A 27,897-nucleotide genomic window follows, 5' to 3' on the forward strand; every position below is an offset into this window, starting at 1 on the left:
ACGGTAAAACCTTGGATTGACTTGATATACGAGCGATGTCTTGGTATACAAGTAGAGTCAAATCACAACTGAGTAAAAAAGAGAAGAGAGGAGCCTCTAGGTGTAGCAATATGGTTACATTTAATGAAGGTACAACATTTGGCAACTCACATGGTTGATGATTAAAAGAGGCCCATCTAAGTGTATTTACCTTAACAATATGCTAGTGGTTGCAACATCCAAGAAGAATGCTTGTGTGTCACTGGTATTCTCCTTCCTCTACAAAGTTGTTCAGGTGAGTCTATCATTTACTATGTAGAAATTGCCCTTTTATGCAACTATTGAATGCAAAAACAAGGACATGAGGCTCAATGTCGAACATTAGATAACCTAAAGCTTTTTGTGTGTGTGTGTATGTATGTATGTATGTGTGATATATATATATATATATATATATATATATATATATATATATATATATATATATATATATAGTGTGTATGTATGTGTGTGTGTGTGTGTGTGTGTGTATATATATATATATATATATATATATATATATATATATATATATATATATATATATATATATATATACACACACACACACGTGTATATATATATATTTATTTTAAAGGATTTGTAATACCATGCACTTGTATGAAGGAATATCCTGTTCTCTTTGTATTGCTTCCTTTTGTGTGAATTCCCTTGTGTTCTTAACAGTCGCCCTGCTTTCCTATTATAAACTGACTACACAAGGTATGAGAGCACAGTGTGGTCAGTTTTCTAGCTGTGCTGAGAACTCAGCCTGCTCTCCTCCAATGATCAGACTTCTGCACAGCCACTCATGGTAAAACTAGTGTAAAGCTGTTTTTCCTCCCCCAAGATCTCTGAGCTCTTTATGCAGCTGTGAACAGAAAGTATGCCTCCCCCCCCCCCCTTTTTTTTTTTTTTTTTTTTTTTTTAAGAAAGGGGGGGGGGAATAAGTGCTTTACCGTTGATTTCTATTTTAAAGTGAATTTGTATTTATCTTTTCTTACAAGGGCTCACATATCCATACACATGTTTTGCCTTTTCATGTCTATAAACTGAAAGGGTTTTTCTTTCAGGAGTTCACATAATTTAAATCAGAAGAAATTAATTATTCTTTATTGGTACAGATAACTCACTGTGTTTTTATAAATGAAGCATAGTAAGCGGTGTTTACAATGCTTCAGTTTGTGAATGAACAGGAAGCTCTCTACAGAGCCATTTCTCTGACACTGTCCTCTGCCCTACTGACACTGTCTTCTGCCCTACTGGACTGATACTGTCCACTTTTAAGGTAGTAAAAGTTTTTTATATTTTTACAGTTACATTTTGTTTTATTGTATTTTTCTTACTATTTGGTTAGGCCTTGCTAAATCCACTCTTCATACTATCCTACTAGTTCCTCACTGAATAGAACTAGATTCAGCAAGTAGGGAGTGGCTGGAGGGGGGGGGGGGGGCATGTGAGCTGCACGCTACACTGTGTGGGTCAGTAGAAACACATAGCCTACCCATCGCCCCCACAGCAAGTGGCTTGCAAGAGGAGCCAAGAGCGCTGGCAGGGGACCCAAAAAGTGGATGTTCAGGTTCACTTTGTACAGTACTGTTGTGCACAGAACTTAAAGTAATTTTAAAGTCAAAAAAGAAAAATTATCTCTAAAGCTGAAGTGGTTATTATACCGAGTTGCTATAGGGCTTATACTTGTCCTCTCTAATACTTATATGAAATAGACTTTAAGTGGTGACTGTGATGCGGGGCAGGCCTGAGCACCACTGTCTGTCTATGGGGGCAGACAGTGTGGCTTGGGATTGAGCCTGCAGGTGCGCCTCAAAAGGAACATCCTATGGTGGTACACCAAGAAGAGGAGAATTGGGTCCACATGTTTGGGGGGAAAAAAATAAATAAAAAATGTACAATCACTTTTAAACCTACGTATCACATTTATGATGCACATATACAATTGTACAAATCACATTTATAGTTTCTCTTGCTTGTGTTTTTTGTATTTCAGGTATTTTCTGAATATTTCAAAGAATTAGAAGAAGAAAGTATACGTGATAATTTTGTTATTATATATGAATTGTTAGATGAGTTAATGGATTTTGGCTATCCTCAAACCACAGACAGCAAAATATTACAGGAGTAAGTATTGAGACTACCTCTTGTGGTCTGTGTGTGTGTGTGTGTGTGTGTGTGTTTTTTTGTCAAGAGTCTGTTCTACATTGCTTCTAGAGCAGTGGTTCTCAACCTTTGTAATGCCGTCACCCCTTGCTAAAATTTCCCAAGTTGTGGAGACCCCAACAGTAAAAAAAAATAAAAAATTGTAGCGTGGGTTGTCAGCACCCAAGGCAAGACAAGTAATTTGCGCCCTTAACCCACAGACATTTAGCGCTCCCTGAGTCCCTTCCACTCGTACACAGTATTAAAACCACTTATGCTACATTTTTAGGATGTACCACGCTTTCTCTTTGGACTCCTTTCTTCTCTCTCTGTCCTAATTTCTTGTTTTTTCTTTTTCCCATTTTTTTTTCTCTCTCTCTCTCTCTCTCTTTCTCTTTCTCTCTCTCTCTTTCTCTCCCTTTTTAATTGTTCCTCCCCTTCTTCTCCCTTCCATGTATTTTCTATTTTTATTCCTTCTCTTACTCCTTGGTGGGGGGGGGGGATCAGTGGCAATGCTGGGTGGAGTTCTGATCAGCCAACTTAGGTGCTCTTGATCAAGGTAATCTGCTGATATGAGAACTGTAGTGGGGAGATTAAATGGCAACTATAATCACAGGTAGTGTTGCTCATTATGTTTCCGGTTTCACTTTGCCTCCGACTTTGTGGTGTCTCCTAACAGTGACACCTATGCCAAAATCAGGAGATAGGGTCTCCTCCAGCCCCTCCCTCTTCACATTCCTCACCAGTCAGCTGACCTCTAGTCTTTGCCCCCCAGCCATGCCCTAAACTGAATAGGTGGCTGCGGGCTCCAGAAACAGCCCAGCTGGGCGGTCACAGGCTCTAGGGACAGCTCTGCTGGGCGGCCGCAAAAAGGCTGGGAGATCGGTGTGGGCTTCATGAAAACCCCAGGATTCGGTGACCCCTGGCAAATTATCATTCGACCCCCAGGTTGAGAACCACTGTTCCAGAGCTTGCCTGTTAGGTTGCAGCTATCTAGCGCAGCCATCTTCAGCCTCCTTTTTGCAGTGCTACATCCTAACTCCCCTGGAGGCTACACAGAAAGCATGGAATTGACCTTTGGGTACTGGGTGCTTTCCAGACACTGCACTAGTAAAAGCTAGATGCCTAGTGCTTTCCAGGCCTTGTTCCACTAGCATTGCCTAAGCACTTGTCCTGTCTCCGAAGGCTTACTTTGTGAGTAGGCCATCCAGAGCACTAGGAGCTATTTATGTAGGTTGCTGGGTATTTTTGTAAATTCCTTGTTTTCTGTCATTTTCTACACAAACCGTATTTAACATTGTGAAACTGAACACTGGTGTCATTCGCAAAGTCACATGTCACATGCATGCTCCACACCCTTTCCTGCCATACAGCATTCAGAAATGCTTTTCCCGTTACTGCTTTTGCTTGCAAAGAGACACATGAAACTCCTTTCCTCAGTTCCTGTTGTCCACCTACAGGGACTTTGGCCTCCTCCAGCCATTCGACCCTCATCTTTTACCAGTTGTCCGGTTTTTGTAAGCATCTGAAACTTTACCTCGAACCAGAGTTTGAAGTTGCCTTGCTGCCATGCAGGCACAGCATGTTTGTTTCTAGGCACAAATCCCTACTTCCCACCCCCTCTCTACGTTTCTCACCTCCAATCTTCCTGTTTCAGCGCACAGATAAGCAGATCTCCATGGAGCTCTCTCGGGCCTTGGGGATCTCCATGGAGCCCTCTCGGGCCTTGGGGATCTCCATGGAGCCCTCTCGGGCCTTGGGCATCTCCATGGAGCCCTCTCGGGCCTTGGGCATCTCCATGGAGCCCTCTCGGTACTTGGGCATCTCCATGGAGCTGTTCCTCCTGTCCATTCTGAAAGGAAAATGGTCAGAATGTGGTTTGCGCTAGGGCCGAAACTAATCGATAACCGATTTATAATTTTCATAATCGATCAATCAGCCAGTAACATAATGGGGTTAAAAAAAAAAAATTGCCTTTTATAGTACAAAAAAGCAAATCGCTACTGTAAATATTACTTTCACTGTCCCACAGTAAAAAAAAAATGAACCCCCTTACAATAGTGATTATTTGCTCTTTTTGTACTTAATTTTTTTATTTTTATTTTTTACCCCATTATGTTACTAAACATCTCAGGCCTGGGTCACACCTCTGTTTTTTTTGTGCTTTTTGCAGAAACACACTACAGTTCATTTACATGTTTTCCTATGGGACACATTCACATCCATGATCTTTTTTTCGGCTGCTGCGCATTTGTAAAGGGCAAGGACTTTTCAACGTAAAACGGTGCTATTTTTTTATTTATTTTTTGGTTCAATATACTTCAATGGAGAAGCTGCAGGAAAGCATGTAATGTGTTTTTGCGGCAATTTGTGTTTTGTAATCTGCCCAACAACAAATTTTTTTTTTTTTAAGGCTATTATCCGATTAATCGAAACAGTAATTGGCCAACTAATCGATTATGAAAATAATCGTTGGTTGCAGCCCTAGTTTGCGCAATAGTATATGGTGCCTTGCAAAAGTATTCACTGGCTTTTTACATATTTTGTTACATTACAGCCTTTGGTTAATTTTTTTTTTATCTGGATTATATGTAATGTATCAGAACACAATAGTCTAAGTTGGTGAAGTAAAATTACTATTTTTCAGAAATAAAAAAATAATTGGCATGTGCATATGTATTTACCCCCTTTGTTATGAAGCCAATAAAAAGCTCTGGTGCAACCAATTACCTTCAGAAGTCACATAATTGGTGAAATGATGTCCACCTGTGTGCAATCTAAGTGTCACATGATCTGTCATTACATATACACACCTTTTTGAAAGGCTCCAGAGGCTGCAACACCTAAGCAAGAGGCACCACTAACCACACACTGCCTCGAAGACCAAGGAACTCTCCAAGTAAGGGACAATGTTGTTCAGAAGTACAAGTCGGGGTTGGGTTCTAAAAAAAAAAAAAATATCCAAATCTTTGATCCCTAGGAGCACCATCAAATTTATTATAACAAAATGATAAGAACATGCACAACAGCAAATCTGCCAAGAGACGACCACACACCAAAACTCGCGGACCGCGCAAGGAGGGCATTAATCGGAGAGGCAGCACAGAGACCTAAGGTAACCCTGGAGGAGCTACAGAGTTCCACAGCAGAGACTGGAGTATCTGTACATAGGCCGACAATAAGTCGTACGCTCCATAGAGTTGGGCTTTAGGGCAGAGTGGCCAGAAGAAAGCCATTACTTTCAGCAAAAACAAAATGGCACGTTTGCAAAAAGGCATGTGGGAGACTTTCAAAATGTATGGAGGAAGGTGCTCTGGTCTGATGAGACTAAAATGTATCTTTTTGGCCATCAAAGAAAATGCTATGTCTGACGCAAACCCAACACATCACATCACCCAAAGAACACCATCCCCACAGTGAAGCATGGTGGTGGCAGCATCATGCTGTGGGGGATGTTTTTCAGCAGTCAGGCCTGGGAAACTGGCCAGATTTGAGGGAAAGATGGATGGTGCTAAATACAGGGATATTCTTGAGCAAAACCTGTACCACTCTGTGTGTGATTTGAGGCTAGGACAGAGGTTGACCTTCCAGCAGGACAATTACCCCACAAACACTTCTAAAGCAATACTTGAGTGGTTTAAGGGGAAACATGTAAATGTGTTGGAATGGCCTAGTCAAAGCCCAGACCTCAGTCCAATGGAAAATCTGTGGTCAGACTTGGATTGCTGTTCACAAGCGCAAACCATCCAACTTGAAGGAGCTGAAACAGTTTTGCAAGGAGCAAAATTACTAGTGGTAGGATGTGGCAAGCTCCTAGAGACTTCTTATCCAAAGCGACTTGGAGCTGTGATAGCTGCAAAAGGTGGCTCTATAAAGTATTGACTTTAAGGGGGTGAATAGTAATGCACATTGACTCTCTCTGTTATTTTGGCCTATTTAGTTGTTTGCTTCACAATTAAAAAAAAAAAAAATCTTCAAAGTTGTGGGCATGTTCTGTAAATTAAATGATGCAAATCCTCAAACAATTCATGTTAAGTCCAGGTTGTGAGGCAAGAAAACACGAAAAATGCCAAGGGGGGGGGAATACTTTTGCAAGGCACTGTAGCCACTGCTTTTTTCAGAAAGAATGATTCTCATTTTTGTCATTCTTGATGGTCCCCGCTTATTGTCTCAAGGATTTGGATCTACCTTTTCATGTCTTAGAGCACAACTAGATCTGTGAGTGCTTTTTGAGTTTTTTGGCATCAAGCACTAGTTTCCCAGATTTACAAGGCTGCCATTTGGTCGTCTTTTCACATGCTCTCTAGGTTCAACCAAGTGGATGTTTCAACCTCATCTGATGTTAGCTTAGACTTGGAGTGTAAGGTCCCTCAGGTGGCTCTTTGAGCTGCAGGTAGTTTTTACATGATTATTATTTTTTTCTTGAATTAAGACCTCATGCTACCGGTACTTTATTTGGTCTTTTTGTACAACTCTTTGGATCAGCTTTAGAGACTTTACTCGGACACCCCAGGGCATAGCATTTCAGGCAGGCACTGCAATCGTATATCTTCGTGCACTAGGCTCTTCTTGCTGAATATTGCAGACATCTGTGTACTTTGTTGGTTAGCCGCAGAGTGCATTCCAGGTGCACAGACCCAGCCGTGACCCAGTCTTTTTAAAGACTCATTTATAGGTACTCCCTGTGGGTTGAGCATCTGGAGCTGCTTTGTTTATTAAAACTGTTTAGCACTATTCTTACCCCCTATTTTCAATTAATTGACTATCTGTCAAGCGGAAGCAAACCCATCCATAAAAAGTTTCATTTCCGGAACTGCCTGGAAATGTAACACTCCTATTGGGTGTGCTCTCAACCAAACTGTCAAACCATCCAATTGCTGGTGTCATAACTGATCACATGTGCAGCATCATGGCAGTTGAAGATTAAACGGAAGCAAATATGGCAGCTTCCTTGGCTGAAAACAATAGGAAGGTTTACTTACACTTTAAATCATTCATGAGAGTTTGTAAAACATCCTGTGTACATTAAGCCTTACAAAGGATGTTTACATTCCTTGTAATAGGACTAAGTGACCCAAAATAATTTTTTAAAGGGACAGTGTAAAAAGTTAAAATAAGAGTAATAAGTAAAGCGCGCCGTGCTCGCACGCAGAAGCAAACGCATACATAAGTTACACCGCATATGTAAAAGGTGTTTTAAGGATGCTTTGGGCAAACATGTATAGAGGCTTTATTTAAAGCATCTTTCTCTTACCACCTTCCAGGACGGCACCCGAGAGATGATGGCTCCTCCTGCAGGAAACACAATCACATGACAGTTTAAAAGGCCCCGCCCTTCCCCTTGCTCCTCAGTATTGATTGTGTTTCTCCAACACAGCGACACGTTTGTTTTGTTTATGGAAACCTAGAGACCGGGGAGGGTCGAAGGTACCCCTGTGAGACAGGTTTAAGGGAGGCCGGGGAGGGCTGAACTTACCTGTAGACTTCGGTCCAAACTCACAGGTCGCCCTATGGAAGCACCAGTGCTCTGAGCTGCGGGGAGGTGAGCCATCACTGCGTGCTATCGAATCCACCACCATTCGAATCGCCGTTTTCCCGGGTCTCCAGACGTAAAAACGCCGCGCTCCAGGCCTCATTCTGAGACAGGAACTGCATCACAGGAAGTGGGCGGTTCCGGACGGCGTAACCCGGAAGTTCCCAGTGGAGCGAGGAGACAGCGTGGGTGGTGGACGGGTTGGCTTGCGGTGACCAGTACAGGAGTACCGACAGCCAGGACCGAGTCACCCTCCTCATGGAAGAGGACGGAAAGACCGACACGACCGCTGGCAGATCCAGGTCGGGGGGCGGTAAGTACCAATCCCCCTGGAAAGGGAGGGGGGAAGTGGTGAGAGTTCCCAAACTTTTAGGGAACGACCGGAGCAGGATCTGGTCCCTTCTCGTCTACTTCCTCCCCTCCCCAGTACAGCCAGCAGTCTTGGGGAAAGACAATTTAAATGTATATTTCATGTCTTTTCAGAAACCCCCAGCGGACCCCAGGAGGCCTCAGCTCAGTCTCCTTCCGCTACAGGGCATAGTTCCTCTAAAAAATGTGGGAATTGTAGAGAGAAGCTCCCCAAGTCCTACACAAAACCTTTCTGCTACAAATGTATTAATATACTGGCGGGAAAGGAGGCTGCTGCCATGATGAAGAGTTTTCTCTCATCCATGCAAACAGAAATGTTAGCAACAGTCAAAGCCTTTCGGGAGGCAGCCGGGCAGTCGGCACAGACTGAAACAGAGGAACTTACCCCTAAGGAAGGCACTTCCTCTCAGGAGACCCCCTTTTCTAAGGGCCCAAGTGTTTTCTTTACACCCTCACAAAATCCCCCTTTGGGGGAAGCAGATGGTGAAGAGAGTGAGGTAGCCAGTCTACCTAGGTCTAGGCACAGCTCAGGGGAGGTAGATGGAGACTCCATTAGTCAGTCTCAGGAGGACACACGTCCAAGAAAACACCTCTTTGCTGTAGAAGATCTAGAGAGTCTCCTCCAGGCTATCTACGCCACAGAGGAAATTCCTGAGACCCCTAAACCTACCTCAGCACAGGATAAAGTTTATAGGGGCCTGAGTGACGCTCAATCTAAAGTATTCCCCCTGCACAAATCCCTCAAGGAGTTAGTCCTTCAGGAGTGGAGAGACCCTGAAAGGAGAATAAACAAACAAAAAACCTGGAAAAGAAGGTTCCCCTTCTCCCAGGAAGATGAGGAAGTCTTTTTTAAGCTTCCTAGACTTGATGCGGCTTTGTCGCAAGTCACTAAATTGTCTGATCTCTCCTTTGAGGATACAGGTAACATCAAGGATGTGATGGACCGTCGAGCAGAGTCTCTCCTTAGGAAAGCCTGGGAGGCCAATGCGGCAGCACTAAGCCCAGCCTTAGCAGCAGCATGTGTAGCTAGGAATACAGATGTTTGGGTAGAGACACTTACCGACCACCTCGCCCAGAATTCGGAGGCGGAGGAGGTAGTTGAGTCACTTACAGTAGTAAGGAAGGCGATTGCTTACCTAGCAGATGCAGCTACGGAATCTGCAAGGGCAGCAGCCAAGACAGCAGCCCTCATTAACTCTACTAGGAGGGCAGTTTGGATCAAGGCCTGGGAAGGAGATGCTACATCCAAGGGAAAACTCTGTGGCATCCCCTTTCAAGGTTCCCTGTTGTTTGGGAAAGACCTGGATGATGTCCTGGCTAGGTCATCAGAAAAAGGTAAAAAATTCCCAGTTAAACCCAAAAAAGAAGGTTTCAAGAAAACTTTTCGAGGCCCCCAGGGGCAGGGTAGACAAAAAGCCAAAAAGGAACCTTTCAGGCGTTGGAACTTTGGCAAAGGGAACAGGAAGAACAACCTCCTTTTCCCTCCTCCAAAACCCAGCGACAAACCGTCCAAGTGACGACGTAGTCAGAGTGGGGGGTCGACTATCTCAATTCCTTCCCCTATGGGAAAAAATCTCGAACAGTCATTACATCTGCCAAATAATTCAAAAAGGCTATCGCCTAGAATTTCTGGCTACACCCCCCACCATGATCACCATTACTCACCTTCCCAGGGATACCCTGAAAAGGTCTGCCCTCTGGGAGGGCATACAGGACTTAGCCAAACAACTAGTGGTAGTACCAGTACCAAAAGCTCAGCAGTACCAGGGATTTTATTCCCATATTTTCGTAGTACGGAAACCCTCCGGGAAATACCGTCTAATAGTAAACTTGAGAAACCTGAACAAGTTTCTAGAATACAAAAAGTTTGCTATGGAAAGTATTTATTCGGTAAGAAAGAACCTCATGAAGGAGGCCTTCTTGGTGACCCTAGATCTCAAAGATGCCTATCTCCACGTGCCAATCCACGTGGATCACCAGGTATATCTGAGGTTTGCGGTCGTGGTGGAAGGAGAAACCTTCCACTGGCAGTTCAGAGCACTACCATTCGGGCTAACCTCCAGCCCAAGGATTTTTACAAAAGTCCTAGCAGAAGCGGTGGCATACCTGCACCTTCAGGGCATATCCCTTATACCTTATTTAGACGACTTGCTGATTTCAGGAAAATCAGCCGCCCAAGTCACGCTGGATGCCAACAAAGCAATGGCACTCCTAGAGAGCCTAGGGTGGATAATCAACATAGGAAAATCCTCCCTCAACCCAGAACAGGTCAAGACCTTCCTGGGATACGTAGTGGACACCAGGCAGCAGAGACTCTTCTTACCAGAAGAAAAAGTTTTAAAACTAGCCTCAGCAGTCGGGAACCTTATCAAAAACCCCAAACTCTCCAGACGAAATGTTCTGAGAGTTCTAGGCCTGATGTCAGCAAGCATCCCAGCGGTGGTTTGGGCTCAGCTTCATGCAAGGGCATTACACTTCTTCTTCCTGTCCTCATGGGACAAAAGGAAAGAGTCCTTAGATCAGGATATACTACTCACCCCCCAGGTTCTGTCCTCCCTGGAGTGGTGGACATCTCCCCAAAACCTGAGGGGAGGGCGACCGTGGGCTCAGTGGAACCCAGTGAAGGTTACCACGGATGCCAGTTCCTGGGGGTGGGGCGCCCACCTGGAAGGGAAAAAAGCGCAGGGACAATGGGACAGCTCACTAGCTCGCAGGTCATCCAATTACAAAGAACTCAGAGCAGTGGGGGAAGCCTTAATAGCCTTCCAGGAAGACATCAGAGGCAGAGAAGTCCAAGTAAGCTCAGACAACTCTACAGTAGTAGCATACCTAGGTCACCAGGGAGGGACCAGGTCCAGTCCCCTACTAGAACTTTCCAGGGAAATACTAACCTGGGCAGAAGAAAGAGTACTCTCTATCTCAGCCATATACATAAAGGGGACGAGCAATATAGAAGCAGACTTCCTCAGCCGTCACAAGTTGAGGGAGGAGGAATGGGAACTGAACCCAGAGGTGTTTCAACACCTAGTCCAGTATTTCGGGGAACCGGAAATAGACTTGTTTGCCAACAGACTAAACAGGAAGGTAGAAAGGTATTTCTCGATTTCCTGGGAACTACAGTCGGAAGGTCTGGATGCGCTATCCCAGACCTGGCGCTTCGGGCTGGCCTATGCCTTCCCGCCGGTAGCGCTCATTCCGCGAGTTCTTCAGAAACTCAGCAGGTCTCCAGGCCAGATTCTTCTGATAGCACCATGGTGGCCAAAAAGAACTTGGTTCGCAAACCTAAGAGCCATGGCAATGGTGGAGCCTCTGAAGCTCCCGTACAGGGCAGATCTCCTCAGGCAGGGCCCAGTACTCCATCCAAAGCCGGAATTCTTCCAGCTAGCAGCCTGGTTAGTGAGCGCCAGATTCTAGAACGCAAAGGCTGCTCAGAGAGGGTCATAGATACCCTTCTCATGAGCAGAAAACCAGTAACTCAAAAAATTTACCAAAAGGTATGGAAGACCTTCTGTTCCTGGCGTAAGGAAAGACAGGTAGCTTCAACTTCTATCCCGGTTATCCTGGACTTCCTCCAGGATGGGGTAGATTTAGGATTAAAAGTTAGTACCCTTCGGGTCCAAATAACGGCTCTTTCAGTCTATCTGGATAAAAGATTGGCGAAAGAGGACCTTATAAAACGTTTCTTGTTAGCTAGAGAAAGAATTTCTCCAGTCCAAAAATATAATTGTCCGCCTTGGGACTTAACTAGGGTGTTAGAGGCGTTATCTATACACCCATTCGAACCTCTGGAAGAGGTTCCCCTTAAGTTTCTAACCTTAAAGTTGACTTTTTTGTTAGCCATTACTTCGGCCAGGAGGGTAGGGGATTTGCAGGCGCTATCCATGAAAGAACCCTTCCTGAGGGTACAGCCAGATAGGATCACCCTCAGAGCAGACCCCCTGTACCTGCCGAAGGTGGCATCCCTATTTCATAGGACGCAAGACATAATATTGCCGTCCTTTTGTTCTGAACCAAAGAACGAAAAAGAAAAGAAATTTCATTTGTTAGACGTGAGAAGGTGTCTTCTCATTTATCTAGAGAGAACTAAAAGTTTTAGAAGATCTAACCACCTACTAGTTCTACACGCTGGGCCCAGGAAGGGACTGCATGCATCAAAAGCCTCAGTCTCAAGATGGATTAGAGAAGCAATATCCAAAGCCTATGTATGTACTGGAGCAACAGCTCCCAAAAAGATCAAGGCTCACTCTACCAGAGCCATAGCAACTTCCTGGGCTGAGAAAGCAGGGGCCTCCTGGGAACAAATCCGCAGTGCGGCCACCTGGTCCAGCCATCATACATTCCTGAAGCACTACCGTGTGGAAATGTTGTCACAGCAAGACTTAGCCTTTGGTCGAAAGGTGCTACAAGCTGTGGTCCCACCCTGAAGGTAGGCCTGTGTTTATTACTCTATTATCCTCTCGGGTGCCGTCCTGGAAGGTGGTAAGAGAAAACCAACGTTAGACCTACCGGTAACGGTATTTCTATGAACCTTCCAGGACGGCAGGCCTACTTCCCACCCTATGTGGAGGGAAAAAAGGTAAGTACCTATAAGGACTACGTCCCTTGTGAACCAGTTCAGGATTACTCTATTGCATACTGAGGAGCAAGGGGAAGGGCGGGGCCTTTTAAACTGTCATGTGATTGTGTTTCCTGCAGGAGGAGCCATCATCTCTCGGGTGCCGTTACCGGTAGGTCTAACGTTGGTTTTTACCTTGATGGGGGCAGCTTTACAGTCGGTGATTGCAGCAAGGTTGCAAGAGGCAAGTGGTATGTTTACTTTTGAAAGGAACATTTGCTTGGCCCTTCTCTAGATGATTACATCCAGATTTCAGGGGGTAGGAGTACTCGAATACTGCTTATAAAGAAGGGTAAGCATGCCGTTCATGAACCTACCACCCCTTCTACTTCCAACAAAGTATTCCTCTTGTTAACCTCTAGTGTTGGGCTCTAGGCCAAAACCCAAGTCCCGTTTCTGTAAGAAATTGTGAACTTCCACATTTGCCAAGCCGTGAAACAAGCCCTCTTCCAAACCAAGAGAGGCCCCCACTCATTTGGTTGAGGGGACGTTTGCAGGCCTTTGTGGAGATTTGGCAGGGGGAGATTGCAGGTGAGTGGGTCCGCAATATAGTGCTATAAGCTTGAATTTCAGAGCTTTCCCCACCTATGCTTCATGGTTTCAAATGTTTCCTTTTAGAGGTGCAACAAATGATTATTTTGATAATCGATTAATTGGCCGATTTTTATGGTTTCGATTAATCGGATAAAAATCTCAATGTTTATTGAATTAATATGTAAAGTTTAAAAAAAGACAATTTATTCTTGAATATCTACTGTATATGCAGTCGTAAATAACCAGCTATATGATTTGAGGAACAAAATATCTAATACGCTTTGAGAAAAACAGAGGCGATTCAGTTCGCATGTGCCGCGCTATATAAGTTTTTCATTCATTCATTCATTCATTCATTCATTCATTCATTCATATCTCTATCCCTGAAGTGACACAATGTAAAGTAGTGAGTGTACAGCTTGTATAACAGTGTCAATTTGCTGTCCCCTCAAAATAACTCAACACACAGCCAACAATGTCTAAACTGCTGGCAACAAAGGTGAATTCACCCCTAAGTGAAAATGTCCAAATTGGGCCCAATTAGCCATTTTCCCTCCCCGATGTCATGGGACATGTTAGTGTTACAAGGTCTCGGGTGTGAATGGGGAGCAGGTGTGTTAAATTTGTTGTCATTGATCTCTCTCTCATACTGGTGACCGAAAGTTCAACTCCTCATGGCAAAGAACTCTGAGGATCTGAAAAAAAATATTGTTGCTCTACATAAAGATGGCCTAGGCTATATATAGGATTGCTAAGACCCTGAAACTGAGCTGCAGCATTGTGGCCAAGATCATAAAGTGGTTCAACAAACAGGTTCCACTCAGAACAGGCTCCATAATGGTCAACAAAAGTAGTTGAGTGCAACGTGCTCAGTGTCATATCCAGGGGTTGTCTTTTGGGAAATAGACATATGAGTGCTGCCAGCATTGCTGCAGAGGTTGAAGGGGTGGATGGTCTGCCTGCCAGTGCTCGGACCATACACCGAACACTACATCAAATTTGTCTGCATGGCTGTCGTCTCAGAAGGAAGCCTCTTCTAAAGATGATGCACAAAAAAAGCTCATAAACAGTTTGTTGAAGACAAGCAGACTAAGGACATAGATTACTGGAACCATGTTCTGTGGTCTGATGAGACCAAGATATAATATTTGGTTCAGATGGTGTCAAGCGTGTGTGGCGGCAACCAGGTGAGGAGTACAAAGACAGGTGTGTCTTTCCTACAGTCAAGCATGGTGGTTGGAGTGCTGGCAGCAAATTGGGAGCTACAGTTCATTGAGGGAACCATAAATGTCAACATATACTGTTACATACTGAAGCAGAACATGATCCCTTCCCTTCAGAGACTGGACTACAAGGCAGTATTCCAACAGAACGACCTCAAACACCCCTCCAAGAGTGCTAAAGAAGCGGAGGGTAAAGGTGATGGACTGGCCAAACATATCTCCAGACCTAAACCCTATTGAGCATCTGTGGGGCATCCTCAAACGGAAGGTGGAAGAGCGCAAGGTCTCTTAACATCCACCAGCTCCGTGATGTCATCATGGAGGAGTGGAAGAGGACTCCAGTGGCAACCTGTGACACTCTGGTGAACTCCATGCCCAATAGGATTAAGGCAGTCCTGGAAAATAATGGTGGCCACACAAAATATTGACACTTTGGCCCAAATTTGGACATTTTCACTTAGGGGTGTACTCGCTTTTGTTGCCAGAGGTTTAAAAATGAATGGCTGTGTTGAGTTATTTTGAGGGGACAGCAAATTTACACTGTTATACAAGCTATACACTCACTACTTTACATTGTAGCAAAGTGTAATTTCTTCAGTGTTGTCACATGAAGATATAATAAAATATTTAAAAAAATGTGAGGGGTGTAATCACTGTTGTGAGATACTGTAAGTCTTTCATGATGTGCTAATATGCAATGCAATTATTTGTTTGCCTTGCAGGGAGAAAAAGTGTTGGTCTTGTGTGTGTGTGTTTTTTTTTTTAAGCTGATTACCGCTTTAAACACATTTCTAGAATTTGTGTACGTGCCTTTTTAATTTTGTATGCGCCTTTTTTAATTTTGTGCGCGCACATATCATCCTTGCACACTTTTCTGATTCCCCTTTAGGTTCAGCATTCTTTCTAGACGAAAAACTCCCGTTGCTATCTCACCTAGCCCCCTCTCTCCCATCCATCTGTATGCCCTGACCCTTGGTCACAGCACTGTGTACATTCCTCTGACCCCCCCCCCCCAGGGGCGGATCCAGCCTCGGGAGGGGCACTGCCAAAAAATTTGCGGGCAATTTGTTGGGGCAGTGACTTGTGTTGGCACTTTAGTCATCATGACGCCATGGTTAATATGGTGTCAGGATGATTGAAGCGCATTATTTCAATTATTGCATTGTAATATGAAATGAAATAGTTCAAATCGCCATAATGCAGAATCGGTGGGAGCCCTGAGCGTGGCACTTGCCAACGTCACCAGACAGGGATTGTAACTTGCCAGTGGCCAGTGACAGTGTCCCAGAGTGAGGGCGGGCAGTGAGAGATGTCGTCTCTCTGCTTCCTGCACCTGCACAGTAAAGGCAGTCGTCTTTTTAGATGCAGAAGTGCGGTGATGCAGGGGGGCGGTGAGACAGTGGCGTCTCCAGCTTTCATATTTAGGGGTGGGGGGGCAGGGACAAAATTAGGGGGGCCAACTATAAAATGCAATTATAGTATTGGTAGTTGCAGCCAGGGGGAGGGGAGGACAGGGTGGGAGCAGCCAGGTGGAGGGGAGGGACAGGGTGGGAGCAGCCAGTGATAAGGTCCTGTACCTCTATGGAAGCCCGCATCCCCTCACCCCCCCCCCCCCCCCCCCCGGAGTTAATTTCTTACCTTGGGTGATGTATAGAAGAATCACTGGGCTCCTTCCATCCTACAGCCTCATGGTTCCTCCTGCTCCTCACAGTCCTCTCTTCCCCCTCCTCCCGCTTGGCATGTTGGGGGCTGCAGTGCACTCTCAGGGAATCGTCCTGGGCCTGCTGGTATCCGGGACTACATGTCCCATAATCCTCTCTTGTTAGTTTCACAGCCATTGGCCCTGAATGTAGCCAATAGGGGCAGGCATTGCCGGGTGAATGAGAGCTGCTTGGCTCAAGGAGGAAGGAGGGGTGGAAATCCCTTCACAGAGCCTGACGGCAACGGCATCAGCACAGCCTGCTTACTTTTCTTCGGGACGGGGGTGATGGGGCGCAATTGACCCGTTTCCCCCCACATCCTAGTTTTAAAAGTTCATTAACTTCCACTTAGACTGGATCCAAACCCCAATATTAAATTTGTGTGAACGGCTCCTTTCCTGCTTTAATGTAGGTAAGGTTGTTTTTATATTGTTTGAAAACATGTTCAAGAAATACAGTGTCTTCCTACTCCTTCCTTTTTTAATAAGAGAACAATTTTCTTCAAGCTCCCAATGTTGCATTGTAAAATGCAGGGCTCACATTATACTTAAATTGGACTTTTATTGAGTCATTCTGTTACAAGGATCAGGTCTGTAAAGCCTCTAGTAGTATTTAGACATTCCTGTTTTGGTTAGCACAATAAATGTGTAAGAGGCAGGGTGGCACTGCATTTTACTGTTGAGTAGTAAATGTTAAGCTAATGGTACAGTGGTTATGTATTTTATTTTTTAGGTATATCACACAGGAGGGACACAAGCTAGAGACTGGAGCACCGCGTCCTCCTGCCACCGTAACCAATGCTGTGTCTTGGAGGTCGGAGGGTATAAAATATAGGAAGAATGAAGTTTTTCTGGATGTGATAGAGTCTGTTAACCTTCTTGTAAGTACTTGGATATTAACAACTGTTAATAATTTAGCACATAACTGTTAATAGTGTAGTAGTGGCACATTACCTGTTAGTATGTTGGACAATAGTGATATTTAAATTTTTATGCATGGTTTGCTTCAGTGAACACTTGTCATCATTTTTACTGCCAAGGTATCTATAGTACCACAAATTATTTTTCTCTCTCGCACATTGAAGGACATGGGAAGCTTTAACTTCAAGTTATACTGCTGTCTACAGGAGTGAACACTGTAAAAAAAAAAAAAAAAAACTGTAGATCAGCCTAGGATAAACCCTACCAGTGTCCTAACAGGATGGATGGCTTTTCTCTTATGTTCATTGAAGGACACAGTGCAGATCTTAATCTCTGACCATTGGGTTATGGCGCCCTGTTCAGGAGCAGGACACTGGGCAAACAAAAAAGCCACGTCACCCTTCCTTATTTCCTGTTTTTAATAGTTTTTATTGAATTTTTCATGCTCAAATAAGAAAGAAAATATAAAAAGCAGAGTAGTAAACAATTCACGTATAGCTCTGTTTACACAGTAAAATAGGTGTACAAAGAGAGGGATAAAAGAGATCCCAACAGGCATGAACCATCTCGGGGGGGTCCAGTATAGATGCATGCTTACATATAAGAAGACCAGATTCGTAGAAAAGAAGGTGGAAAACTATATCTTATCGATCAATAACATAGTAATCGATACAAAAGAGTCATCCAGATACTCCTTGGGCTTTATTTGATCTTGTGTTCCAAGGACTGATTTGCCACCCTGCCTTATGGTCATTAGATTTAGTGCCATGGCTATTGAGGCTGAGGGACAAGGGGCATCGCTAAGTCTGTTATTACAGTGCTATAAGTCTATCATCAGACATTAAAGGCATACTTCACTTGGTGTGAGTCTCGGGGCTTCCATGGCACATGTCCTAAATTTGGTGGTGCAGCGTTTTCTAAATAGGTACCCAGGGTTGGAAGATCTGCTAAAGCAGGCTAGAAGATTGTGTAGCCATTTTAGGCGGTCATACACAGCCAGTGCACAGGTTGCTTAAAATTGAGCGGGAATTCCACCTCCCCATAAACCGCTCGATTTGTGACATGCCCACCAGGTGGAATTCGACTTTGGCAGTGCGGCTGCACATGCAGCAGAGGGCCGTCAATGAGTAGCTGATTATGGCACAATGACTGGCTCAGGCTGGCTCTGCTTTTTTTTTTTTTTTTTTTTTTCTCCCATGCCAATGGCTGCTCATAAAGGACTCATGCACTGTCACCATTTGAGGAGGCCACAAGGATGGTGAGCCGTGACAATGCATGCATCAGTGACACAATTCCTGTTGTGTTTTCCTACTGGAGTAGACTCCGTGTGGCATTATGGACAGGGCACTCGAGGCAGAGGAGGAGAGAGAAAGTAGGAGGGAGGAGCAGGGCAACGCAACATACGTCAAACAGTAAGAAATTGTTTTCCATCCGCAGAACCCTTGGGAGCAGCAAGTGGCTGGGAGGAGGCAGTTCCAAATACTACAATCCTCAGTGACCCCAAGGAGTCTGCTTCTCATGCTGCCGCAAATTTGCGGTGCATGGGCTCCCTCATGCTTCTAAGCCTGCAAAGGACCCAAGAATACGTGCCATAAAAGGAAAACTATCACTATTGGTTGGCAACCCTCCTTGACCACCGTTATAAGAGGAAAGTCTCAGAACTCATCCTGTCCCCACAGAGTGTGCAGAAGATGAAATTCCTTGAGGACACCTTTTTAAAGAGAAGTTTATTGAACGTTTTTCCCAACTCTGGTAGGTTACAGTGTCGTGGAAAACTGTTTTGGAGGCCTCTGATGGTTGACAGGAGTGGTGGAGAAGATGGGCGCCTAAGTGATGCATTTCTGATTTTTTTTTTTTTTTTTCGTCCTCCCCACCCAGAGCTGTCAGCTTCCACATCCCATCGGCAGCGTCTGCATCACATGGTAGACGATTATCTAGGGTCCAAAAACAGAGATGGAGAGCTTTCCATTCAATGATCCACTGGCTTACTGGGTCATGAGAATAGACCACTGGCCAGAACTTGTCCAGTATGCTATTGAGCTGCTGGGCTGCCCTGCATTCAGCGTACTTTCGAACAGGAATTCAGTGCTGCTGGAGGTTTTGTTTCTGATCACAGAACGTGTCTGTCCACAGACTCCGTGGACCGTCTGACTTTTATCAAAATGAATCCGTCCTGGATTACCAGCACCTACGGAGCTCCTGATGCCAATTTAAGTGTTTTTGGGATGTGGAATCTCTGCAGGTCTTCTAGGCTGTGTTGTGAGTGTTGATTTCATCTGCAAGAATGTTTTTGGTGTAGGTTTCATGGGCACAATAAACTCCCAAAGACCTGTTTGAGAGGTGCATATGATTACAATTTTTTGACAGTAAGGCCAATTCTTGCTTTCATCAAGAGTACCTCTATAAGATTATGGTTTGAAGGCGCCACTGGCACCAAAAGAACAATTCTTTAATCTTGTTCCCCATCCACTACATTATGGCCTCATCATAGAGACTGGCTCCCCAAGCCGTTGCTTACAAAATAAAGAAAGTTTGCAGTGAAGATATAATTTTGTGGGCTTTATAAATGCAATTATTTCTGTAGCAGCTTCTATACACAGTACAGATGTGCCACTTTACAGGTGGACTAAAGGGACCGCCAGGCACTATATTGAAAGGAATTTTCCTTTTTTTTTTTTATACTTTTCACTTTTAAGCATCAATACATTTTAAATACTCATTTAAAAATTAAATTTCTTTTGTCCATGGACGGACACAGCTCCTTTATATTATTGACTTGTGGGTTATGTTCTGTCTATTAGGAGAGGACTAGGCAGACATGTTGGACATTATTTAAAACATGTAACTTTAGCAAAGCTGAACAGCCCCGCCCAGGGGGCGGTCTCTCTGGACATGACCCCTCACACTGCAGCCAGCAGCTCACCGGGTGGCCGGTGAGCTATATGCTCCGGGGTTCACATATGACTGGGCTGCTGTTGTCTCAGTCACAGTGGACTGGGCCGACAGCTACTCTGTACTGCTCGGTTGTAGGTCTGTCAGGAACGCACCAGCAGGTCTTTGCAGGGACGGGTAAGTACTTTTTTCTCCTGTCTTTGTAGGATGGAACAGCTGGGCATTCCTGTGGTGGTTGACTATAGGGTCTCGGGTCTCCCATTCCCTCCCTCCCTTCCCATGCATGTGGGCCTGCATGACCGGGGTGTACCTGTGGGAGGGCTCCGAGTCCTGGCAGGGAACTGCGCTGAGTGTGTCCGGGTCCGCTTTTTTATGGGTGTCTGCCATTTCAAGGGGGCCTCTGCTCCGGGGCCACTGTGTGGGTCAGCCTTCTCGTCCAGCGGCAACGTTTTTCGAGCGCCGCCGCTATTTTCTTATAGCCGCGGCGTTGTTTTATTCACACAGCTGGCGGCCATCTTCCTGTAGCCGCGCTGTGGCGCATATAGTTAGTGGCGGCCAATTTCTAGAAGCTCGTGCTTCTTTCTCTCTGAGGTGAATGGCGCCCATCCTTGGAGTTTTTTTTAATACCTTTTTGTAACGCTGGTGGTACAAAGAAAATAGTACTCACCAGTCTCATCCTCGCAGCCGCTAGCAGGACGATATCCCTCAGAAATATATTTTATAAAATATCGTGATGGACATTGCCATCTTTACTCTGGGCACTCTGAAGCCCTCCTGTAGGATCTTCCGGGATGCGGTGAATGCTGTCCCAGCATTCACCGCTCTATCCCGCGCATGCGCAGTTTGACGGTGAGGCGCGCCGTCAACACTGCAGAGTTGCTAGGACAACGGCTGGCAGCGTCCTGAAAAGGACACTCCCCGCTGTGACTAGCATACAAATCCTTTTTGCTGAAATGAAGTGTCTCGTCATCGTCCAGAGACACACATGATAGCTCCCAAAGTGTCCGCCATAAGGTCGCAGTACCGATAAAAATCGCTGATCGCCGCCATTACTAGTAAAAAAAATTATATATTATTAAAAATGCCATAAAACTATCCCCTATTTTGTAGACGCTATAACTTTTGCGCAAACAATCAATAAACGCTTATTGCGATTTTTTTTTTTTTTTTTAAACCTGAGGAAAACTTTTTTTATATATTTTTTTTTTGGGGGGGATATTTATTACAGCAAAAAGTAAAAAATATTTTTTTTTCAAAATTGTCGCTATATTTTTGTTTATAGCGAGAAAAATAAAAACCGCAGAGGTGATCAAATACCATCAAAAGAAAGCTCTATTTGTGGGGAAAAAAGGACGCCAATTTTGTTTGGCGAGCCACGTCACACAACCGCGCAATTGTCAGTTAAAGCGACGCAGTGCCGAATCACAAAAAGTGGCCCGGTCATTGACCAGCAAAATGGCCTGGGGCTGAAGTGGTTAAGAATACATACTTTTAAATATACTTTCTCTTCCGTTCATGGACGGACACAGCAGCCTTTGACCTTGGGGTTATATCCACTTCCTTCCAGGAGAGTTAGGCAGAAAAAAAGCACTTTAAGTGTTAACAACACTTGCCTCATTACAGCTCCTCCCAGGGGGCGTGGCCCCCCGGGTATAGCCCACACTCTGCCTCAGCAGCTCCATTTTTTTTTCTGCCTAATGTTAGAGGACAGGCCTTCTAGAGACCCTGTACTCTGGAATTTTTTAATGATTTTTTTTTTTTTTTTTTTTCCGCTTTTATTTGTTCCTGCATTTTTCATCAACTGCCGACTGGGTGACAGGCTGGGTCTTGACTCTTGTAGTCCCCCCATGTTCGGCCATCAAGTGTGTGCCGGCCCTCAGCTCAGCTTTGGGTCGTCCACGACAGGCCCCATTGCTCCAGGGGCGGCCGGGGAACTACATGTTGGGGGTACTGCTGTGTTTGCTGGCCTGTGTTGTGTGCGTCACTGGGTTTTTTAAACTGCGTTTGGGCGCCATTTTGTCGCGGTTTACATGTACAGCGGCCATTTTCTTGTAGCCCGCATGGCGCTTTTTACCTCAGGTGGCGGCCATCTTAAAAAAGTCTTGGCCTCTAGTGCCTGAATTAGCGCTGCGAAAGCCCGCAAATCATCCTGAGGAGACAGACGCAGCGCAGCCAGCACTTCTCAGTATCCCTCAGCGTTTTTTTAGCTCACTGCAACCGGGTGGGGTGGTGAGTTCCCTGGGGGCCCCTGCCTTCTGTTTTTGCAGCCGGGAGGTGATCGGTGGGTTGTTCTGCCTTCCAGTACTGGGTGACACAGCGGTGGGGCATCATGGAGCCTGAACCTGGTGCTTCTGCCCCAGCAATGCCTGAGTTAACCCTTAGTGCCCCTGCCCCTGGCGCATCTGTTGAGGCAATGTCGGCTGTCCTTGAGGCGTTTCTCGCCAGGCTTGAAGCGACAAGTGGCCAGAAGGGGGGTAAAAAGCGCCCCATCCCTTAGCCTGCTTCTGGGGGTGTCTCTGACACAGAATCAGGCCGGCCCTGCTATTGCGTCTGGCTCTGGTTCTGTCATGTCAGATGATGCAGGCTTAACCCACACGGACATTGAGGATGACTCTGCTTCAGGGTCAGTGCATGATAAGAAATTTGTTGGAGCTCTTTTTTCTGCGGTGCGTGATACTCAGAAACTTGAGGATTTGGCGGAGGCATCGGATGTGCCGGTCCCTTTTTGGGTTCCGCAAGCCGCCCCGCACTGCAAAAGTGTTTCCTTGTATCCCATATTTGGACACATTGTTATATAAGGAATGGGATACACCGCAGAAAGTTTTTGCTGTTCCAAAATACTTTGCGACCCGTTATCCCATTGAGGAGGACTTTTTAAAAACGTGGGTCTCTCCTCTGTCAGTGGACCCTCCCGTGTCCAGATTGAGCAAAGCCACCACGTTGCCCGTGGAAGGGGCTCCCGCCTTTAAGGACCCGCAGACAGGAAAGTGGAGGCTGTGGCCCGCTCCATGTTCACAGTAGTGGGTTCGGCAGTAAGACCAGTTCTGGCCGGGGCTCTGGTGTTGCAGACACTGACCGAACGGGCAACGTTTTTGCTACAGGAGCTGGAGGCGCAGGATGCTTCCGAGACCTGTAAGGACCTGGCTGAACAGTTGGTTCAGGGTCTGAAGTTTGTCTGTGAGTCAGCCCTGGATACGCTCCCCTTGCTTTCCAGGGCCTCCGCCTACGCGGTGGTACTACGCTGCCTTGTGTGGCTGAAGTGTTGGTCTGCGGACCAGTCCTCCAAGAAGGCCTTGGTGGATTTACCCTTTAAGGGTGAACGGCTTTTTGGGGCTTCTCTGGATGACATCATAAAGGATGCCACAGGTGGTAAAAGCACTCTGCTTCCGCAGTCTGGGAAGGGCAAGGAGCCTCGCCGTAAGCAAGGGCCCTCCTTTACTACCCACAAGCGTTTTTTTTCGCCCGCCCAGTGCGACAGGAAAAAGTTTTCAAGGTGCTAAGAACCCCGCTGCAGGGCAGAAGCGCACCTGGTACCGCAAGCCTAACAAACCTGCGGACAAACCTGCTTCCGCATGAAGGTCTGGCCCCGCCCGTGTCTCGGGTGGGGGGCCGAATTCGCGGCTCGGTGGAGGTCTCTTCTTTCCGACTGTTTTGGGTTTGCGAAGTAGTCCCCTCAGGGTACAAGATCGAGTTTCTCTCTTGTCCACCAAACAGATTTTTTCCTTCCAACCTCCAGCTTCCTCCGGATCGCCGGAAGAATCTGGCAGGGGCTGTCCAGGATCTTCTGGTCAGGGGAGTGATTGTGCCAGTTCCCTCAACGGAACGGTTTCAGGGGTTTTACTCCAATCTGTTTGTAGTCCCCAAGAAGGAAGGGGTCCGTCCAATCCTGGACCTCAAGGCCCTTAATTGTTTTGTCAAAGTGCAAAAGTTCAGGATGGAGTCGATTCGCTCGGTGATAGCGCTCCACCAGGGGGACTTTATGGCGTCCTTGGATATCATGGATGCGTACCTGCATGTTCCCATATGCACAAAGCACCAGACGTTTCTGCGCTTTGCGATCGGGGAGGACCATTTTCAATTTGTGGCCCTCCCGTTCGGCCTGGCATCGGCACCACGGGTTTTCACCAAGGTGCTCGCCCCGATACTGGCCCTGCTGAGGCAGCGAGGGATCGCTATCGTGGGATATCTGGACGACCTTCTCCTGAGAGCTTCCTCAGGCTCAGAATTAGAAGAGGACGTGTCTATCACGTGTCACTCTCCAAGAGTTCAGCTGGCTTCTGAATATCCAGAAGTCAGTGTTGGTTCCGTCTCAGCGACTGGAATACCTGGGGCTAGTCCTGGATTCCACTGAGTCTGAGTTTTTCTTCCAACAGAGAAACTTCAGACACTGCAATCAGCGGTGCAGCAGTTGTTGACCCAGAAGTGGTCATCTCTTCGGTTCTGCATGAGGGTTCTGGGTCTGATGGTGGCCTCTTTCGAGGCAGTTCCGTATGCCCAATTCCACACCCGAGTGCTACAGAAGGAATTTCTGTCACGTTGGGACAAGCTCCCTTCATCTCTGGATTACCAGATTCAGTTGAGTCTTCTGGTCAAGTCTTCCCTGGTGTGGTGGCTGACGTCTCCGTTGCTTCGGACAGGGAAGTCGTTTCTGCCGTGCCATTGGACAGTGGTCACGACGGATGCCAGCAACTCCGGTTGGGGGGCGTCTGGGGCACCCAGTCAGCCCAGGGGCTGAAGCTCCGAGCAATCAAGCTGTGCCTTGCCAGGTGGTCCCTTGATCTGCAGGGCCGACCAGTCAGGATCCAGTGCGACAACGCCACTGCCGTGGCATACGTCAATCATCAGGGAGGCACACGGAGCTCAGCTGCAGCGACGGAGGTCGCGCACATTCTTCGGTGGGCTGAAAGGTCAGTTCCGGCTCTATCGGCCGTGTACATTCCGGGAGTACAGAATTGGCAAGCCGACTACCTAAGTTTCCAAACACTAGACCAAGGAGTGGTCCCTCCAGAGTCTGTGCCAAAAGTGGGGCACTCCAGACGTGGACCTTCTAGCGTCCCGTCTCAATCGGAAGGTGCCACGATTCGTGGCCAGGTCGAAGGACCCCTGGGCGGACGCGTCAGACGCGTTGGTGGCACCTTGGGGTCACTATCGCCTAATTTACGCCTTCCCCCTCTGAAGCTTCTTCCTCGCCTGCTGCGCAGAGTGGAAGCCAAAGGGATTCCAACAATCCTGATCGCCCCAGATTGGCCGCGCCGCTCCTGGTACGCGGACCTGGTGCGTCTGGTGGCAGACTCCCCCTGGCGTCTACCCCTGAGAGAAGATCTTCTGTTGCAGGGTACGATCTTCCACCCTGCTTTACAGTCGCTGGCTTTAACGGCGTGGCTGTTGAGAGCCAGGTGCTGAAGGACCGGGGCCTATCAGGCTCGGTGGTTTCTACCATGCTGTGTGCACAAAAGTCTACTTCAAGGAAGATTTACCATCGTACGTGGAAAGCCTACATCTCTGTGTGAGGAGATGAGTTGGCACCCCCGTACATACGTGGTGTCCCGGATTCTGCTGTTCTTACAGCGAGGAGTGGACCAGGCTCTCGCCTTAAGTACGGTTAAGAGTCAGATTTCGGCTCTGTCTACTTTCAGCGACCCCTGGCAGCGCACTCGTTGGTGCGTACGTTTGTGCAGGGGGTCCGACATGTGGCCCCTCCTGTGCGCCCTCCACTGCCCCCATGGGACTTGAATTTAGTCCTCTCGGTTCTTCAAGAAGCTCCCTTTGAGGACATTCGAACGATCCCTTTGTTGACTCTGTCCCAGAAGGTGTTTTTTTCTGGTGACAATTACATCGATCAGACGGGTGTCTGAACTGCCGGCCTTGTCCTGCAAGGCTCCTTACTTGGTCATCCATGAGGATAAGGTGGTGCTGCTGCCGCAGCACTCTTTTCTTCCGAAGGTGGGTTCGGCTTTTCACATTAATGAGGACATTGTATTACCATCCTTATGTCTTCGGCCGAAGAATCCTAAGGAGGCCACTTTACATTCCCTGGATGTGGTTCGGGCCATACGTGTGTACTGCTACGGCTCCGTTCCGGAAGTCGGACTCTCTGTTCGTGTCGGTGAAAGGTCCTAAAAAAGGTCTGGCGGTCTCGTCGGCCACCATTTCTAGGTGGATCAGACAGGTTGTGCTTCAGGCCTATGCCCTGAAGGGGCGGGCGCCTCCCTTTCAGGTTACGGCGCATTCGACCAGGGCGATCGGTGCCTCTTGGGCTTTCCGTCATCAAGCCTCTGTGTTACAGGTGTGTAAGGCAGCGACCTGGTCGTCAATCCACACCTTCTCAAAATTTTACAAGGTGGATTTGAGTGCATCTTCGGATGCCTCCTTCGGCCGCAAGGTGTTACAGGCGGCAGTTTAAGGTTGGAGTTCCTCTGTTGAGTAACTCCGGTTTTGTTTGGTGTGAAGCTTGGTTTGCTGTGTTGTTTTCCCACCCCTCAAATTTTTTGACACTGCTTGGGGACGTCCCTAAGGTCAAAGGCTGCTGTGTCCGTCCATAAACGGAAGAGAAAATAGGATTTTTGTACTCGCCGTAAAATCCATTACTCTGAGTTCATGGACGAACACAGCACCCACCCCATCCTTTTGTTTGTACTGCTTGTTACGAACTGGAGCTGCTGAGGCAGAGTGTGGGTTATACCCGGGGGACCACGCCCCCTGGGAGGAGCTGTAATGAGGCAAGTGTTGTTAACACTTAAAGTGCTTTTTTTCTGCCTAACTCTCCTGGAAGGAAGTGGATATAACCCTAAGGTCAAAGGCTGCTGTGTCCGTCCATGAACTCAGAGAAATGGATTTTACGGTAAGTACAAAAATCCAATTTTTTTAAATCCGATTTTAGTGCCCCCCCTTAACCACCCAGTATATACATTTTTTTGACTGACACTTGAATGCATTAAATTTGACTCGTTCGTGGATCTGTGGTTAATCGGGTAAATTGAATTGTTTAGGCAGAACAACCACTGCTTTTAATAATGAAATTGGCATCCAAAATCGTGTGTGAATAGTTAAGGATGGAACTTTTCTACATAAGCTGCTTGACCTGTAAAATTATTTTGCTGCCATACAGTGCCTGGTTTTGATCACACCTCTGCACACTAAACAAACCTATTAATCCAGGTGGTCCTTCATATTATAAGAGGTTTAATATTAATACTAGGATTTAAAGCAGCCCTCACTGACATTATCATTTTTACCTGGTCTTTTTCCAGGTTCAGGATCTTCAGCCATCTCTTTTGACCATAATTGGGCAACTCCCACACATGTACAGAAAGTTTGTATTCATAATGGCCCAAAAAATGCACGTCATGCTCAGTATACATTCTAAAAGAAGATGGCGAACAGGCAGTTAGGTTTGTTGTATCGCAGAAAAGAAATGGCAAAAGACAAATTCTCCTGCAATAACAATTTTACACAGTCACAATTTTTTTTTTTTTTTCGCGATTTGGTTGCAGAAATATGAATATACTTCACAATTTACAATAAATCGGTTTACGTTTTTGAAAAAAGGACAGGATCACTCAATTTATTTGTTATTCTGCCATAGAAAATTGAGTACTGTCCGTGATACTTTTTTTTTTTATTTGCACTAACATACAATTTTTCAGGACAAGCTTTCGGGGTGTTTTCCCTTCTTCAAGGTCCAAGCAGTACATCAGTACATTGTGAATCATCACAATTTTTTTATGACCCCCCCCCCCTCTGACTAGCACCCCCCCTCTAGTCTATAGCTCTCCCTCTGTCTTATCTCACTAACTCTGCTGCTATCTTTATTACCATTGATTTGTATGTGTTTTTTTGTTTTTTTTTTTTTTTTTTTTTTTTCTCTGAGATTTTTTCTTTTTTTTGTTTTGTTTTAACATTCTGCCAAAAAAAAATGCGAATCAGTACTGCTTGGACC

The 27,897-nt window shown here is 46.1% G+C and overlaps 1 protein-coding gene across 1 annotated transcript in view; it reads left to right on the forward strand.

Annotated features, from left to right (window-relative positions):
- Positions 1 to 27,897, forward strand: part of LOC120913278 (AP-1 complex subunit mu-1) — a 61,427-nt gene that overhangs the window by 9,006 nt on the left and 24,524 nt on the right. Inside the window, exons 3-5 of the mRNA XM_040323119.1 lie at positions 207 to 274; positions 2,024 to 2,154; positions 16,879 to 17,026. Of these exons, the coding sequence (XP_040179053.1) occupies positions 207 to 274; positions 2,024 to 2,154; positions 16,879 to 17,026 (347 nt within the window). The remainder of the gene's footprint in view (positions 1 to 206; positions 275 to 2,023; positions 2,155 to 16,878; positions 17,027 to 27,897) is intronic.

This window comes from Rana temporaria, chromosome 1 (assembly GCF_905171775.1).
Source record: "Rana temporaria chromosome 1, aRanTem1.1, whole genome shotgun sequence".
Taxonomy (NCBI): Eukaryota; Metazoa; Chordata; class Amphibia; order Anura; family Ranidae; genus Rana; species Rana temporaria.